The sequence below is a fragment of the Mixophyes fleayi genome, chromosome 7 (assembly GCF_038048845.1).
Source record: "Mixophyes fleayi isolate aMixFle1 chromosome 7, aMixFle1.hap1, whole genome shotgun sequence".
NCBI classification, from domain to species: domain Eukaryota; kingdom Metazoa; phylum Chordata; class Amphibia; order Anura; family Limnodynastidae; genus Mixophyes; species Mixophyes fleayi.
The window spans coordinates 90,163,111-90,181,045 of NC_134408.1; the positions used below are offsets into that span (position 1 = coordinate 90,163,111).

Genomic DNA, 17,935 nt, shown 5'->3' on the forward strand with positions numbered 1-17,935 from the left:
ACAGCAATGTAAAATGGACAGAGTGAAAACAAAGATTCTGATCTGCTGTGAAACTCTGAAACAGTACAGTTTTCATGGATAACAATAAGTGTCAGAGCCGACATAGATTTCAGCCCTCAGATAGAATTCAGTGAATGACGCATTATATGTAGATACGATTGCCAAATAAAAAGAGGAAAAACTTTTGCCTGCAGGCTTCACCACTAGTACCTGACATTGTTTAATGAACGAGTCAGCAGCCAGTACTGACTTGCAGCACACCTGACACGGAGAAACATACTAACTACACTAGGCTTGTTGCAACTTTGTGTAACTTCTTTTTACATGTCAGGAAACTACTATGTACAAGTGCTTCAGTAAAGAATTTCCTGGATAGGGAATTAATCAAACAGGAAAATCAGTGCACACACTTATTTCAGCCTTCTACCTTCCAAGGCAAGTGGTAATGGATAGCTTTCTGTGGTAACAAAAAAACCACCAACACTATTATAAAAGTGACACGTTTAATGGTTAAAAAGAAAGAAATATATTTCTGTAAATTACAAGCCCTTTACTAGGAACATTTCCAAATGATGCTCTAATGCAGACTTTATAATATTTATTTACACATAAACTTATGGCATAAAACAAATTAAATGTGATGAGTGATACAGGATATGAGGTGGAGAGGTAATGGTAGCATAATGCAGCATATCAGAAAAGCACGATCTGTTGGCCGGGACCCCAAGTATGGCCCTAGAATTTGGTTTTATGGGGTCCTTCAATTCTCGTATATGCAATATATATATTCCATTGAGAATCACCAATTTTTAGGATCCTAAACGGCACACTTAGAGTCCCAGAACAACGGCACACTAACATGTTGAGGTCTCAACATTTGGGGTCTGGCATCATTCAGTTCGTTTCATAGTGAAACATGAAGGTCAGACTGTTGAAAAGACTTCCAGCATTAAAATTTCATCTGAGTATCAGTACTCTCATATGCCCAACACTGTGATATACCCGATACCATTCTCTATTGTGTCAATGTATATTTTTATATGTGCAGCTTCTGTTTTTGTTTCCCCAATATAGGGTCACCCAGTGGAGCATTTTGTGCACAATATCATATTTGAGAAGGTACAAGGAAAATAAAACAGAATTTATAGTCCTGCTGTGTATCGGGTATTAATTCTCTCTTTGCAAAAGTCTCATATGTCCTATTGTTGCCTGGGAATGTACCCAATTTTGAGGGATTCATTTATGTTACACCGATCAGGGCCTGCTGACAGAAGAGAACGGGCACATCTGTGAGAGTTTTGATTTAGTCATTTATTCTATGAAGCTTAGGTTGTAGATTACTCGCTAGTCTGAAAGAGCATTCTTGTGTATACAATGTATCCACTTTTTTCACAAAGGACTGTTCAGTTTTATACTGATAGATTTAGGTGAAGATAATATGCGCTTTTCAGCTGTTAGATGGTTGATAACATTGCTACTGAAATGCTGGTGTCCTCTACTAATGGATTATTTCAAATTACAGTTTATATTATAACTCTATGCTCATTTATCTATACTGGATGCACAAGAGGAAAATTTAGAATAGCTAATATGGGACAACTTGTACCTTAAGTGTAGGTGAAAAAGCTCAAGTTTCTTGTCGCACACAGTATAAACTTTGGTGCCTATTAAGGTGGGCAGGGCTTGATAGCACAATTTGCCTGATATCATCACCCACCCTGTGGCTGGTAAATGCTCCCCAGAAGTCTCCAGGACATTCTGGTAAAGTAGGTGGAGTAGTTAGATCCACTATTCTTCAGAACGCTCTCTCATTTGGCAGTTATACTCTTTTGATCCGGTCTATATAATAATTGTCTAGTAGCTTGACTTTCTGTCTGCAAACCTATGACATGAAGAGGGGAAGTGCAAGTTCATTTTGAACTAATATAGCAACAAATTGCTGTTTACAATCAATATTTCTTAAAACTAGTCTAAACAAAGACATAAATTAATGTAATGCTTATTTTTATATGAAAACAGTCTCTGTTTCTTAAATATTGTCAATGAACATCTTATTTGTTTTTCCGCAATGGAAGCTTTTTGATATGCCAACCAAGGACAAACTGTTTATACATCTTGAAGAGTGTTTTCCTTTAGATTAGGAGGTGCAACTAGTTTTTCAGGCGTTCCTCCAACTGATGGATGCATTTTATAAGCTTAACTACCAGAGGCAGGCTGGGCTGGGTGGCGAGGGGGGGGGGGGGGGGGGAAGGGGCATCTGCCCCCCGGGCCAGTCTATAGTGGGCTACTTTGGACTGGGTCATCTGCATTTTTTTTACCCCAGGCTCTGTCAGTTCTGTTCTAATACAAAACGTTTGAATAGCAGCAGTCGGGGGAGGGGGGTGTTGAGCAGGAGCAGTAATCTCACAGTAAGATCCCACTCACCCTGTGGTTTTTGGATTGGTGGTGAAAGGAACAGGTACCCCCTGGTAAAATGGCGCAGAAGCAGGGGCACCTTAGTAAAGTATTTTAATAGCTAGACTACAGCAGGGAAAATGTTTTCTTGAATACATACAGACAGCACTAAACAGGGTCGGACCTACAATTTTTCTTGTGGGGGAGGGATTTAGTGCCCGGTCCCCCTTTTCTCTGCAGCTGCACATTATATTCTTGTCACTGCCAGCAGAGATCAGGAAGGGGATGCTGTTCGGCCACTCTGATTATGTTTAAAACACAAATCAGAGTGTACAGGGCAGGATCTCTGTTTGCCTCTCAGCCGACAGGGACAAGAATATAGTGCCCCTCCTGCAGGGGGATTACCACGATCGTCCCTCCTTGTATCCGCCACTGGCACCAAATTTGTATCTTATTATAAATATGAGAGTGTTTAATTTGACTTGTTTTTGTATTGTGCAGCAGATGTCTTATATGATCCCAATCACCCCACTTTGATGGGCATTTCTCAGCCACTATTTCAGGGGTGGCCAACCCGCGGCTCTTTGAATTTAAAATTGAGGCTTCTGGCTGGCTCTGTGATACTCTGTGGCTGTCAGCACCCAGAGCACTGCTGACAGCCACAGAAAATCACTCAGCCGGCCAAGAGCCTCAGCGCATCTGTCAGCAGCCTGCGTCATGTGACCTCCTTGCATAACGCAGGGAGGTCACGAGATGACTGCTATCCAATCAGGGAAGGAGGAAGAGAGTGTGTAGTCTGCTTTACCTCCATCCACTGCGTGAGGTCCAGCATCTGTGTGACAAGTAAGCAAGGGACAAGTGAGAGGCTGGATGTCATGTATGGGGCATGTGGCGAGAGGCTAAGTGGCATTTATGGGGCAAGTGGAGAGCCTGAGAGGCTGATGTGTATGTAAGGGGCATGTGGTGAGTGAGAGGCTGAACGTGGCGAGTGAGAGGCTGAATGTCATGTATGGGTCATGTGGTGAGAGGCTGAATGGCATATATGGGGCATGTGGGGAGGCTAAGTGGCATATATGGGGCAAGTAGAGAGCCTGAGAGGCATGTGGAGAGGCTGATGTGTATGTAAGGGGCACTTGGTGAGGTCTGGTGGTAATGTGAAGAGGTCTGAGGGGCATGTTGGCTATTTATACAATAATGTATATTTGTAACTAGACTATCCTGATTGAGTGCTGGACGTTTTATATTGTTTTTCACTGTATCTGAGATTGGGATTTCTCTGTTCTTGGCAGCTCTCTGGGGACATAGAGGTATTTAGCTAATTGATGCGCTGTCAGTAGATTTTGATATATGTTGGCTATTTATGTCTTTTATTATCCCGACTTCAACAGATCCCTTCACAGCGATTGTGAAGACAGAAGCAGCGTGAGCTACTGTGGAGAGACTGTAAGTACCCTTTGAACCCTCCTCCGCTGGACACAGCAGCAAAGTAAGAGCTTGGTTGGTTATTATTATTATTATTATTATGAACATTTTGGCAATGTTGGATATCTTATTTTTTGCTAGCAAGATATTGTAAATTATGTAATATTTTCAATGTATGTGTGTGTTATGTATGTTTATACTGTGTATATGTAAAGCACATATATATATAAAGTAAAGTTGGCTCTTTGCCATGTCTATGGGTATTTTTTGGCTTTTAGGCCCTGACTGCTCAGTCCAGCAAGGTCCCAGTGCCTACATTGAATGGAGCTTTTTCAGACCTGTTCCATAACAATTTCTGAGCTCCAAGGAAAAGAGGGTGATTGAAGCAGGGTTAGAAATAAAACCAGCTGCTGAATGGAAGAGAAATTTAAAACAACTTAATGTACACTGGAAAGGCCCTTTAAATAACATTTATTTATATAGCACCAGCAAACTCAAGAGAAATTTTCAATTGGAGACTAAGGGGGAAATCTCGCTTTAAAAATAAAGGTATAGAGTAACTCTCTCTCTCTCTCTCTCCACCAGGTATTTTTTTTATCAACCATTGCCTACTAGTAAAACACTCCCAAACAGACTTTACCATATCCCTCATTTTACTCAGAAAATACACAAACATAAAATAAACGTGAAGTGTGAAATTTTAATATTTTAAACATGAACAAATGAAACGTATGCATAACAAAGAATGATTGTGCTGTCTGGTGGATAGTCTGTCTGGCTTAAGCTGGCATTTCAATGCAATACTAAGTGCTTACAGGTGACGGAGCAATAACTATGACCTTCCTTCTTGCCACCTCCACTGTTATCATGGTCTGATAGAGTGCATGGGGTAAATATATCAAGCTGCTGGTTTGAAAAAGAGGAGATGTTGCCTATAGCAACCAACTAGATTCTAGTTGTCATTTATTTACTGCATTCTACAAAATGACATCTAGAGGTAAATGTATGAAAGCTTGATTTTTGCAAGTCGCCGGAAATCAGCAACTTTGCAGGGGAAATTTAAAGCGGCAATGGCTTGTAAAGTTTTGACAATTTCCGGAAACTTGCAAAAATCAACGTTTCATACATTTACCCCCTACAATCTGATTGGTTGCTATAGGCAACATCTTCACTTTTCAACTTGCAGCTTCATAAATTTACCCATTAATATTTTTCATTGTAAAAGAAATCTCATTGGCCAGCAACGTGGTTAGATGTATCCCTAAATACATGAGTATTGGCATAATATGGCAGAGTAGCCTATTTGCATCAGCTTTTTCACATTTTATTTTGCTTTTTCACAGGATACGTTCTTGGCAGCGTTCAGTGCTCCTATGTTCAAGTGGCAGCACTTAAAACCACAGAGGATGTCATCTAGTAATATACACCCAAACAAAAAAGATATCAGACTAGATAATATATTTATCAAGTTGTAGTGCAATACATAGACATCTTTCCTCAGAATTGTGTTATTACAACTTGTTCTAACAAAAGAAAAAAGTCACGAACTGCAAGTGTGTAATCATGTTGCTGCGGCTAAGAAATATTAAAACAAGATTAGAAATGCAGATTATAGATCTGCTTACAGACTCAGCTTAGGAGATACAGAAAAGGCTTATGGGTTTTGTACATATAGTTGTGATGATTGCTTAATATTATTAAACTGCTGCAGAGAACACGTCTTTAATAAAATCTACTTTATGTTATTTTGACTATTGTATTTCTAATTATTAGACTTTTCATACTCTACTCAATACTCATTTTAATATCTTACTAATTTATTTATTAAGTCATGAGTGTAAGTGAACATCAGTATTCAGAGGAGGGCTGGCAATTTTTAGCCCAGGGGGCAAGATTTCACTCAGCAGCCTATTAGGAACATTTTAAAGGGAAAAAAATTGTAGGTGCCCCAGTGTTCCTACTCAAAGTAGAACACAATGGGACCGACTCGGGAGGCATATGCCCCCTGCCCCCGAACCTGCCTCTGTCAGTATTGCCTTTATATCACGTGTCAACTTTTGCTCAAGTTAATGGCTTATATGAGCTTACTCATCTCAAAAATGCTTAGATAGAGCAAATGGGGCAGCACGGTGGCTAAGTGACTAGCACTTCTGCCTCACAGCACTAGGGTCATGAGTTCAATTCCCGACCATGACCTTATCTGTGTGGAGTTTGTATGTTCTCTCCGTGTTTGCGTGGGTTTCCTCCGGGTGCTCCGGTTTCCTCCCACACTCCAAAAGCATACTAGTAGGTTAATTGGCGGCTATCAAATTGACCATAGCCTCTCTCTATGTGTGTATGTGTGTGTATGTGTGTGTGTATTAGGAAATTTAGACTGTAAGCTTCAATGGGGCAGGGACTGATGTGAGTGAGTTCTCTGTACAGCGCTGCGGAATTAGTGGCGCTATATAAATAAATGATGATGATGATGAAATGGTGTACCATTAAATCCATGGCCCTCAAATGATTGCTGCTAGGCGACAAAATTATTTTGTGTTTCAGGGCTGTGCCTACAATTGCTAAACTGGAAACACTGCCAAAAATGCTCAGTTTCTATATCTTGAGGTTTGCTAGAATATCTCAATTTTGCATTTGTACACAGAATAAGGCTCATCATAGAGAGCTCCCCTTATGGTTTCTCACCTGAGGGCCACTATGCTTGGAATAGGTTACACGTCATTTGTCAGACTTTCTGCGCAACAGTTTTTTATTTTGAACATTCTCCAGGCCGCCAACCTTCACAATAGATTGAGCAGGACTTTGTCAGGGACAAGTAGTAGATTAATTATCCCAAGGAAAGGCAGGCACTAATTACTTTTTTGTTAGGAGACTGGTGTTCTCCCTTATGGGCACTATCCATTCCCACCTGGCAAGAATTAGGTTTTCATAATTTATGTCATTAAACACATCAGCTCTTTGTGAGTATCAAGCGTTGTTTCTGTGAAATGTCAAATAATCCTGAACAATATGCAGTTATTTGTCAGTTTTCAGCTAGGAAAGGGTTAAGCTCATGCAGCAGCAGCAAAGTCAGAGACAGGGGACACACTGCTTGTAGCGGAGTGCTTTAATTACCAATAAGAGAGAAAAGCGGAACCATTATGAGCATGGAACGAATGTACAGTAAAGCGAGAAAGGCTAGCTCCTATGAGCCAAACCAATTATATCTGCCTTATTTGCAAGCTATTAATATAAGCCGAGAAGGTTAACAGTGTCTTTGCCAGAGGTATAACAGAGCCACATATGTGGAACTCATGCTACCTGCCACAGAAACACAAAATACAACAATAGATTAAAAAAAACACAAGCATTGGTTTTTAATAAATTAGTGTTATGCAAATATGATGTGTAGCACTTAGCAATATGACAGCCAGGTCAACAATTTAAAACATATGAGCTCCACATGTTCTGCATTACCTACTCATCCTTGCAATTACAGACAGGTATAAAAGGTTATATGGCTGATTGGCACCAATCTCTATCTTATCATATAGTAAAGTACAAGTGGGCAGCACATTGGCTTAGTGGTTAGCACATCTGTCTCACAGAACTGGGATCATGAGTTCGATTTCCGACCATGGCCTTATCTGTGTGGAGTTTGTATGTTCTCTCCGTGTTTGCGTGGGTTTCCTCTTGGTACTCCAGTTTCCACCCAAAAATATACTAGTAGGCTAATTGGCTACTATCAAACTGACCCTAGTCTCTCTGTGTGTGTTGGGGCATGGAATTTAGACTGTAAGCTCTACTGGGGCAGGGACTGATGTGAGTAAGTTCTCTGTACAGTGCTACGGAATTAATGGCACTATATAAATAAAGGAGGATGATGATTGTCACCTATACACACTGCATGGGCAGCTGTATTGTGGACTTAATTAATGAAAATGCAGGCTATCAATCCAATTCAACTGAAGCAGTGCCTCATGAAGTGCCACTGGTTGCTAGTGCAGGCTACTTTATTACGACTATTGGTACAGCCCACATATCGTCTGTCTGCCTCCAATGTGTACAGGATAGGTGCCCTTTAATTAGCAATAGAACCTTTAAATATGTCAATAATTAAAGTGGTGATTTAACAAGCCTGCATATGCTGCAATGAAGCTACTATAGATGCTATAATAAGGTTACCAGATCAATCATGTAAATCCAGACATACTACATGATGCACCTCATTTAGTTCACATGTATGTTCCATGTCTACACAGCAAAAATGGCAGAAAGAATATATCTAGATTGATGTTGCGGATCTGGCAACCCTACCTTAAATACTCTTACAAATATTACCGTGCAGCATGTATCATAATTAATACAGCAAGTGTACATCACTTATGTCTGATTTGAAATAACGAACTTGTACGTCACACCCTTTAAAAATATTCCCACTGGATGCAGGGTTTAGTTATACAGAACAAGACTTTAAATGCTTTTAATGAGTTTTATTAAAACATTGAAAATCCAAAAGATTGTGCTTTAACTTGTATCTCAGGACTGAAGGAGTGTAAGGATTAATGCATTTGGTATGAAGGTGGCATAAAACAGGATTCTCAGGTGAGCTGACAGCAGCTTCCTAACAGGGGAAGGAGTTTCTCAGAGTGGCCTCTTCTGTTTACAAAGCTGTAGCTCTGTTTCCTTTGCTGAGAGCAGTTCTGGAGTGCATCACTTGTAGAGCCACTCCAGAGATGCATAAATCAGCCTTATTTCCACCCGCAGGGGAGGCAGTACTAATAGAATAAGGTAGGAACAAGCAGCTTTTGTCACTACCTGTTTCCTTTCTACATTAGTAACATACATAACAATAACCTGCCAGTGCTTCCCAGCAAGGTATGCTCCACTGTTCCATCCTGGAATGTAAAGGCAGAGTGGCGATTAGCATTACACATGGGAACAATTTATTCTATAAACTGTGGAACCACATATATATTTAGTATTAAGGAAATAGACTCAGAAAGGCTACTCAATTGAGATAGTTGTTGGCAGGCTCATTTTAAGCAAGATTCACATGAAAGATGAAACTGTATGTCCATTATGGAAACCCCTGACACTTCAGATCTGGCATTAATCCTCCTCTCATAACTGACCAAAGCATCATGTGAAATGTAGTTCAGGAACAACTGCATTTCCAAAACTTGCTTATCCCTGGTGTAGTTCTGAACCTGACGAGAAAATGTTGATTACGTCGGTTATCAGTCTTTATAAAGTGGCCTGCTGCTCCTACCACAAATAGATTTCATATACACCTTAGTCATTGAATCCTCCTGCAAACTGGAAGCTGCCACACTGTCAGAAATCCTGTTGCAATCCAGTCACTGGGGGTAATTTACAGATTGCACAAGGCAGAAGGAGTGCAAAAGTAGTTCTGCCTAGTGCCATCATACCATAGCTTTTACCAGCAGTTGTACACGGATTTAGTCTGTAAGCAATATATACAAATTTGTAAGCACATCTGAATATAAACTGTTTTACTCATATATTTACAGTACTGCAAACTTCCCTATGTTTCTAATAAATAAATCCAAATAAAACTATTTTACAATTGTACCCCATGCCTGGGGCTGGCTGGCAGACTTTAGCCCGGGGGACAAGCACATTACACAGGCCCATAAGTAGCGCCCCATCCTTAAAGGGGGGGTCTTCGGTGCAATATATATTTATCAATATAAAAAGAGGCTATTTCAGTGTTGTTTAACCCAGCGATACTTTATTATTATAAATGATAAATCTTAAATAATGAAAACAAAACAAAAAAAAAGCCCTTTAATATTTTATATGTTACTTCTCCCTCCCTTTTGTTTTTTTTTACATACCTAGCTGATTATAATTGGGTATAAATCATATTATAGCAATAGATTATATAATGCTCTATTACAGTACTGAACACAGGGGCTAATTTATCAAAATGCAAAAAGCCCTTTTGCTTTAAAACCTGATGTTTTTGCCAGCAAAAGGGCTTGTTTTTGCATTGGACTATATACTAATAGGGTTATTATTTGTTTTAGGGTTAACCTAAAACAAATAATACCAGCTGTGCTACTGGTAGGAGGAGCAGAGCATTAGGTGTCAATCTGACACTCTGGCCCAGAGCTGGATTATGGCTCTGGGGGGCCCAGGGTACTTCAGACAGGGGGGGACCCCTACGATGTAATATGGTTATCATTTTAAATAAATACACAGGCAATACTGTATTTATTATTATGAATTTTTATTTATAGGGCGCCACTTGGTGTCCGTGGCGCCGTACAGGGACAAACAAAATTACAATACAAGGTGAGACAGCACAGTAGAGTAAACAATAATCACAGTAACTCAATGAGCTCAACGCTAGGGTAGGGGAAGGGGAGAGTCCGCATACGAAGGAGCCCAGGAGGGAGGGCCCGGGTGACAGGGAAATTCCCAGAGGGGGAGGAGGGAGCGAGAGGGGATGGAGGGACGGGGACGGGGGGAAGAGGGTCCTCGAGGAGGAGGGCTGATAGCTGGAGAGCATAGTTGAAAGTGGTGGAGACAGGAGGAGAGATGACCCTGCTCAAAGGAGCGTACAATCTAAGGGGCGGGGTAGACAGACAGAGACACGGGGGAGGGAGGGAGAGAAGGAGGAACAGAGGATAACTATGAGGGAAAGGGAGTGAGGGGGAAGAGGCAGAAGAAAAGGTAGGAAGTTAAGTGGGAGACTGAAAGGCTTTAAGAAAAAGGTGGGTTTTTAAAGCCCGTTTGAAACTGGACAGGTTAGGGCAAGTTCTAATGGAGGGAGGGAGCTTGTTCCAGTGGAGGGGGGCAGCGCGGGCGAAGTCTTGGATACGCGCATGGGAGGAGGTGATAAGGGGGGAAGAGAGGCGACGGTTATTGGCAGATCGGAGGGGATGGGATGGAGCATGAATAGAGAGGAGGGTGGAGATGTAGGGTGCAGTGGAGTTGGCGAGGGCCTTGTAGGTAAGAGTGAGGAGCTTGAAGAGGATTCTGTAGGGGAAGGGGAGCCAGTGAAGGGATTGGTAGAGGGGGGAGACAGACGAGGAGCGTCGAGAATGGAAGATTAGCCTAGCGGCTGCATTAAGTACAGAACGAAGGGGAGCGAGATGAGATTGGGGGAGGCCAGTGAGGAGGAGGTTACAGTACTCCAAGCGGGAGATAATCAGAGAGTGAATAAGACATTTGGTGGCATCTTGGGAGAGGAAGGGCCGGATGCGAGCGATGATACGCAGCTGGAAGGGGCAGGATTTAGCAAGAGAGAGAATGTGGGGGCCAAAGGAGAGAGAGGAGTCGAGGATGACACAGAGGCAGCGAAGTTGGGGGACAGGGGAGATAGATGTGTTGTCGACAGTGATAGAGAGGTCGGAAGGGAGCGAGGTGTGAGGCGGAGGAAAGACTACGAGTTCAGTTTTGGCGAGGTTAAGTTTGAGCAATCGAGAGGACATCCAGGAGGAGATGGCAGAGAGGCAGACGGACACACTAACTACTGTTAAGTGCACGCAGTTCTGCCTTTATGAGCAGTACAGTGTGAAGCAGGACATACCTCCCAACTGTCCTTGTAGTCAGACTAAATCCTGACTAAGCGAGACAGTCACCAAAATTCGGGACTGCTCCAACAGATTCAGGACAGTTGGCAGTTGGCAGACTGTCCTCCTCTCTCCTACCTGTTCTTATCACTTTCACCACTTGTGGCTGCTGGTGTCTTTTGATCAGTTCCTGCTTGTCTGGATCCTGGAATGTTGGAGGACCTATTTGGAAAAAAAATGGGTATATGAAGCATGAACTTTAGAAACTTATCAATATAACACCCATGTTTCATGAAGCCTCCCTCCAGCCAAAAATTAAAATAATAGCATTCACATTTGATAAATCGATCTACTTCCCTCCAACTAGCCCCGACATTAAATTAATAGCATACACATTTAATAAATAGACCTATTCCCAACATTAAATAGTATTCCCATTTAATAAACAAACCTATTTTCCTCCCTCAAAACAGCCCCAGCAATAAAGTAAATAGCATTTATGTTTAACAAATATAACCATTTCCCACAACCTTCCCAGGCATTAAATAATTCATAATCACATATAATAAATAGACCAAATTTTTCCCAAATAGCCCCTCATTCAATTAATAACTCTCCCACCACCCCAGCATTAAATTAAAAGTACAATCACCCCATCTTAACTTCATAAGCCCCACTAATAAATTGCTCCACCACCCACAAATAAAATAGCCAACCTGCACTCCACCATTAAATTAAGATGCCCTTCCCTCACACATTATATTAATATACTGCCCCTAGACACACACACGCACACTATATACACTGGCCCCCTCTCACACACACACACACACACTATATACACTGGCCCCCTCACACACACACACACTATATATACATTGTCGTCCCCCCCCCCCACACACACTATATATACATTGGCCCCCTCACACACACTATATACATTCGCCTTCTCACACACACTATATACATTGGCCCCCTCACACACACTATATACATTGGCCCCCTCACACACTACTTAAGGTCTTAAAAAGGTTCTTGTCATGCATTTGGACCTAGCCCAGGCCTCCTCAGGGGAAGAGCGTTAGTTCCCGACGCAAGCGGCCTTTTTAATGTGTGTTCATGAGGTAAAATTACCTCACGAAAATGAGTTTGACCCCTCAACTCGTAAATTTAGCCTTTACTACCCCTCCCACGGGGGGGAAGGGGGGGGGTGATGGAAGTTAACTGACTTGACTATTCTAATTTTTTTGTCAAATAATGTCAGTACACCAAATTTTCAGGTCAATTGGATGAGCCCTTTCTGAGAAAATAGTTTTTTCCACACACACACACACACACACACTAACGCACACCTCTACACATGTGTGTTCATGAGGTAAAATTACCTCACGAAAATGAGTTTGAGCCCTACCAAATTTCAGCCCTTTTGAATTTTTTTCCCACACACACTAAGAATTTAGTAGGTCAGTGTATAACTCTGCCCAGCAGGTGGCGCTGCAACTTGGTTTTTTTTACACACACACACACAGACAGACGCCACTAAGCAATTTTATATTAGATAGATAGATAGATAGATATATATATATATATATATATATATATATATATATATATATATATATATATATATATATATACACACACACACACACACACACACACACACACAACCATCCTGCCCCCACCAGCACTTATCTTGTGCAGGTGATCCTCTTCACACATGGGATGGCATCTGTCACGTGATGCGCGTCCCATGTGACTCAGGTAAAAGACACAAAGTGGGGAGGGAAGGGAGTCGGAGGATCTGCGGCCAATGGGAGAAGGTGGCTGGTCACGGAGGAGGGGCCAGCCACCAAGAAATAAAATAGAGACTGGCCCAAAATAGGTTTTTGTGGTCCGGCCCAGGGGGGCCCCGCCCCATGCAACCAATTGCACCCAACTGGTTCAGATGCAACATAACAGCCAGAGTGCATTGAAATCCAACAAGAAAACAAACACAATGATGTTCTTAGTATTATATAATAATCAATTTATATGACTATTGATTTAATTTATTAATTAGAAGTGTAGGCAAGTTTACAGGGATATAAAAATATACAAATGCAATATTTGGATCTGCACTTAATTCAATTATTTAGCATTTGGCCCCATTAGCTGAACTTTATGTATTAAGGGTGTGTAGGTTTAATTTATGTCTTTTAGGTTTTAGGCTACTGCATGTGTATTTATGCAGAAAATGTGCAAAAGAACAAATGCTTGCTCTTGTCGTTTGGATTTGTAATAATTTAGGTTACAGGGAATCTGTTAATGCTCTCATGTGCATCAGCTTTCTCAGGATAACTGAGGTTTCCGTCCTCATAAATCTTTTTTAGCCCAGAATACTTATTTTCCTAGTAATCAGACTTCAGTTTTAGGATTATTAGGGAATATACAACTATAACGGTTTTACTGAACTTGAAAGGAAGCAAGGGGTTCCATCAAAGCTCCAGGACTTTCCTCTGTCCTCCAATTAATCTGACAACATCCACAGCTGCTATTGTATTACACAATGTATTAATAAGCATATAATTGTACTATCTCCCAAGAGAAACTTGCAGTGCTCTGAAGTAGCTGGTAATCACACCACACGGTCTATGAGGAGAACCCAAGAAATACACATTAAGAAATATATGTATGGAAACTGAGGTAATTTCACAAGAACAATGGTATTCACAAATGCAAGTGCTGTGCTGCTAACCATCTCAAAATCTAATTCTGTAACAGTGAAAGCATTAGAATGACAAAGCCAGGGATTGTTCCATTGATGCTTATAAAAATATACACCATTAAATATCCTAAAAACCATCACAAGGGAAACACTCTTTTCATGTACCAATCCCGATAATGATCTCCATGTCTTATTTTTACAGAGCTACTAATATTCCATAATGACGTATGACACACTATATATTCCACTGACAGAAGAAAAAAAAACTGATGTGCCCACTTGGTGCACAGTGATATCAACTACACAACTAATCTGACTGTTTTTGCCTGTAAATCTCTTCATAACATGAAAATGAACTAGAGCTTCCTGGACATGGATATTTCTGTCCCTTGTAGTGTGGGAATTATTTTACCAATGACCCTAAAAGCGACAAAATCTCCCTTCAGAAAAGTAACAAGTAATAATGCCTGTGACATTGATCTCTAATTCTATAAGCTTTTAAGATGTTACAGAACATGGGAATTTAATTAGCAACAATGAGAAGCTGTAGGGACCAAGTTAAAATCAGATAATATCTTGGTGATCAAACACTAGACTCTTAACCCCTTACACGTCAGACCTTTTGGAATTGAAGTGTTTAAGGTAGAGAGGCTGCCAAAATAACTGCTAGGTACAGTACTATTAGGTATATTTATTTTCAAAATGCTGTCATACTACCAAAAGCTCAATAAGGGCAGATTCACATTGCTGCCCTCTAAAAAACAAAACTAAGCAGGAAGGGGTTAATTGCAGCTCGGCTCACTCTGTGTTTAGCACTCAAGCTATATGGAACAGAGAGTATGCAAATAAATGTATGAAAATAATAATGGTAATCAGGAAAATAACAGCCCCGTTGGAGCCATTACCAGCTGTAATCTCCAGGGGTTTAAAGAAAGCAAAGGCTCTGGAAGGAAGAGGGTGGTGGTGGTGGTGAGGTTGGGGAGGAGGAATGATGGAAGCAGAGAGGGGTTTGACACAGCAATACACCTCCACATAGTCTGCTGTGACTTTCTATTTCTGGATCCAATCAAAACAACCTTGTAGCACTTTGCTGGAACTTGCCCAGTCATTTCAGATCTTGGATAGATCTATTGTGCCCTGGAGTTCCTGCCAGTGATACACTGAAAAGTCTCTTGCATTAACTCTGTCCATACCCATGTGTGCCAGCTACCCCAAAGGGAAATTATGACTACTGTATTTATTATTTATGACAAATGAAAAAACCCCAGAACAAAACATATGACAAAGTACACATTTAGTAGCTTTTCTGTTTCGCTCACAGGAGATAATGCAACACCTCACAAGAATTGTAAATTTGACATCAGAATGCAATGGCCCTCAAATGATCTCAGTACCTACTAAATGTCTTGAAGCTTACACTATAAATTATATCTGGACAAGTGATCTGTATACATTGTGAGCCTTGTTTGTGATTCAGACGCTGCAGCAGTTAACTTGCGGGCACAGTGGCTCAATCAGACCACTACGTCTAGTTTAATGGACCAAGTACTATATAAGTTAGTGTTTTTCAAAAAAATTATAATAATAATAAAAAAAAGCGATTTAGTAGCTAATTTGGACTAAATATCTCCCATGTTTTCAGGATGGTGAAGTGCAAGGTCATTGCTAGTACCACATATATCATGCAGCAAAAATAATAGGGGCAACACTATGCTAAGCCAATCTTATTGGTTTTAGCGCAAGTATTCCTGTCCTGATATGCTTATTCTGCAGCTTTGAACCAGAAACACAAACTCTGGGGAATATTTACTAAACTGTGGGTTTGAAAAAGTGTAGATGTTTCCTATGGCTGCCTATCAGATTATAGCTACCAGTTATTTAGTACATTCTACAAAATGACAGGTAGAATCTGTCTGGTTGCTGTAGGCAACATCTTCACTTTTTCAAACCTGCAGTTTAGTAAATATACCCCACTGTCTACCTTCATTTAGTTTAAATGACATGCTTAACTTGCTTGTCCATTAGCCAAATATTTTGTTTGCCAATATATGTCACATTACATACTGGTGTAGTGTAGCTTAAGTGGCATCAATTGATGATGTGTTGCTTTAAAAACAGTAATTAGTCATTCCAAAAAATACATCTGCATAAAAGTCATTCATTTTGTAAACAGATCACTATGTTTTAAATAAATATACAAATAATTTCATTTGAAGAACAAATCTGTGTGACACTATAAGAACAGCATATGCAAATGATGCTGTAATTTTGAAAATATTTTAACATAGTTGCTCTGACAACAGGTAACAGTTTTTGAGATTGTTCTATATAAATGAGATTTCCTTGAGTGATGAGTAATGTGATCTTTATTTTGTCGATACAGTCATTCTATTAATTTAACAATGCCTTTAGATTTTAATAACATGTACCACTTAATCCACAGTACAGCACGACTGTTAGTCCAATGGTATTGAGTGATCACTTGTTTATTAGGTTACTGTACACTGATGTGGAATAAGTCTTATGTTAGATGTTAGGCATACAGTGGCTACACATATATGTGAATGGCAACTTCTAATATAAATTTCAGAATCCTTTTCATAGCATACTGAATGTTGTGCCTGCTCCATAAGGACTGTATGGTGAGACAGTTACATTATGGTCACTGGATAGTGTTAGGGGGAAAAAAAGATACCACGAGCAATTGCCATAACAATGTATGTCACATACATTCAGTAGTACTTAATCTGCTCTGTGAAGTGCTCTTAATACTGTTCGTAACGTGCAGTTAAATAGTGTGTGCTGTGCTGTTCTTCATTACAGATATGGTACTCCATGGTGCAACGAGCTTAACCTCTAGTGCTCTACACCTGGCTATACTCTTTAACACTGTGTCACTCTGACTAGGATTGTAACAGTATTAATAACTACTGATGTAGTATTCATCAATATAGCAATACATACATGGTGTTCTGTAACATGGGTACTTTGTTTAATATCTGTGCTTCCATTGTTGTACTATGAATACCCAGTAACGTGCCAAGAGCATTTACAACCAGTGCTCTGCTGGTACTAACCTTGATGATGCTGCTCCTCCGAGGTGCAGACTTCGCTGCTTCCACCAGACTGACCTCAGTGACCCCGCTCCTACGTTCCCTGCCCCGGCCATGCTCCGGGCACAGTTCACAACCTCTGTCCGGCCCCTCTGCCATGGCACTCACTGGCCCGCAACTTCCATTCCCGGAGGGCTCTGATAGAAAACGGTGACAGGGAGGCGGCTCCAGTAAAGCTCGAACAGTGCTTGCTAGAGGAGGGTGCTCAGTGGAGCAAGCTCCGGGGCGGCTGCATGTCGCTGACAGACACACAGAAAGTGCAGGAGACTCCGGTGTGTTTAACTGGGAACCAACCAAGCACCGCATGAGGGAGCCGGGCACAGCTGGGCGAGCCAGGGGTTGGAACCCAAATCTGATTGGTTGGCCCGTTACAAAGCTAGGCGCTAATTAGCTGTTCAGATGCAGAGTAGTATTGGGCTGGGATACTGCCATATGCTGATTGGACAGCTGACTGCGATGGGCGATCCCATCCTGTGACAGTTCCATGTGCATGGGAGGGGGGATATTGTGAAGAGAAGCTCCTGTGTTGAGGAGAGTTGGTGAATGACATTAATTTAGGTGTAAGCAGAGTTGATGACAGTCAGCTTCGAGAGTCCAGTACAGGGGGGACTGTACCCCTCACCAATGCAGGAATGTTGGTTACTGACAAAGATGTAAAGATGAGGTGACAACTGCCATAAGTGTGGCTAGCTCTGGGGGTGCTTGGGCATGTACACCACTATGTAACATTTCTCACAGTCAGGCTACTCTTTGTATCACTGGCTTCACTAAGCAGAGCC

The 17,935-nt window shown here is 41.1% G+C and overlaps 1 protein-coding gene across 1 annotated transcript in view; it reads right to left on the bottom strand.

Moving 5' to 3' along the window:
- The window catches only part of PLCL1 (phospholipase C like 1 (inactive)), a 308,994-nt gene extending 291,481 nt beyond the window's left edge, over positions 1-17,513 (bottom strand). The window contains exon 1 of the mRNA XM_075180082.1: positions 17,121-17,513. Within this exon, the coding sequence (XP_075036183.1) occupies positions 17,121-17,462 (342 nt within the window). The 5' untranslated portion in view covers positions 17,463-17,513. The remainder of the gene's footprint in view (positions 1-17,120) is intronic.
- Between the last annotated feature and the right edge of the window lie 422 nt (positions 17,514-17,935).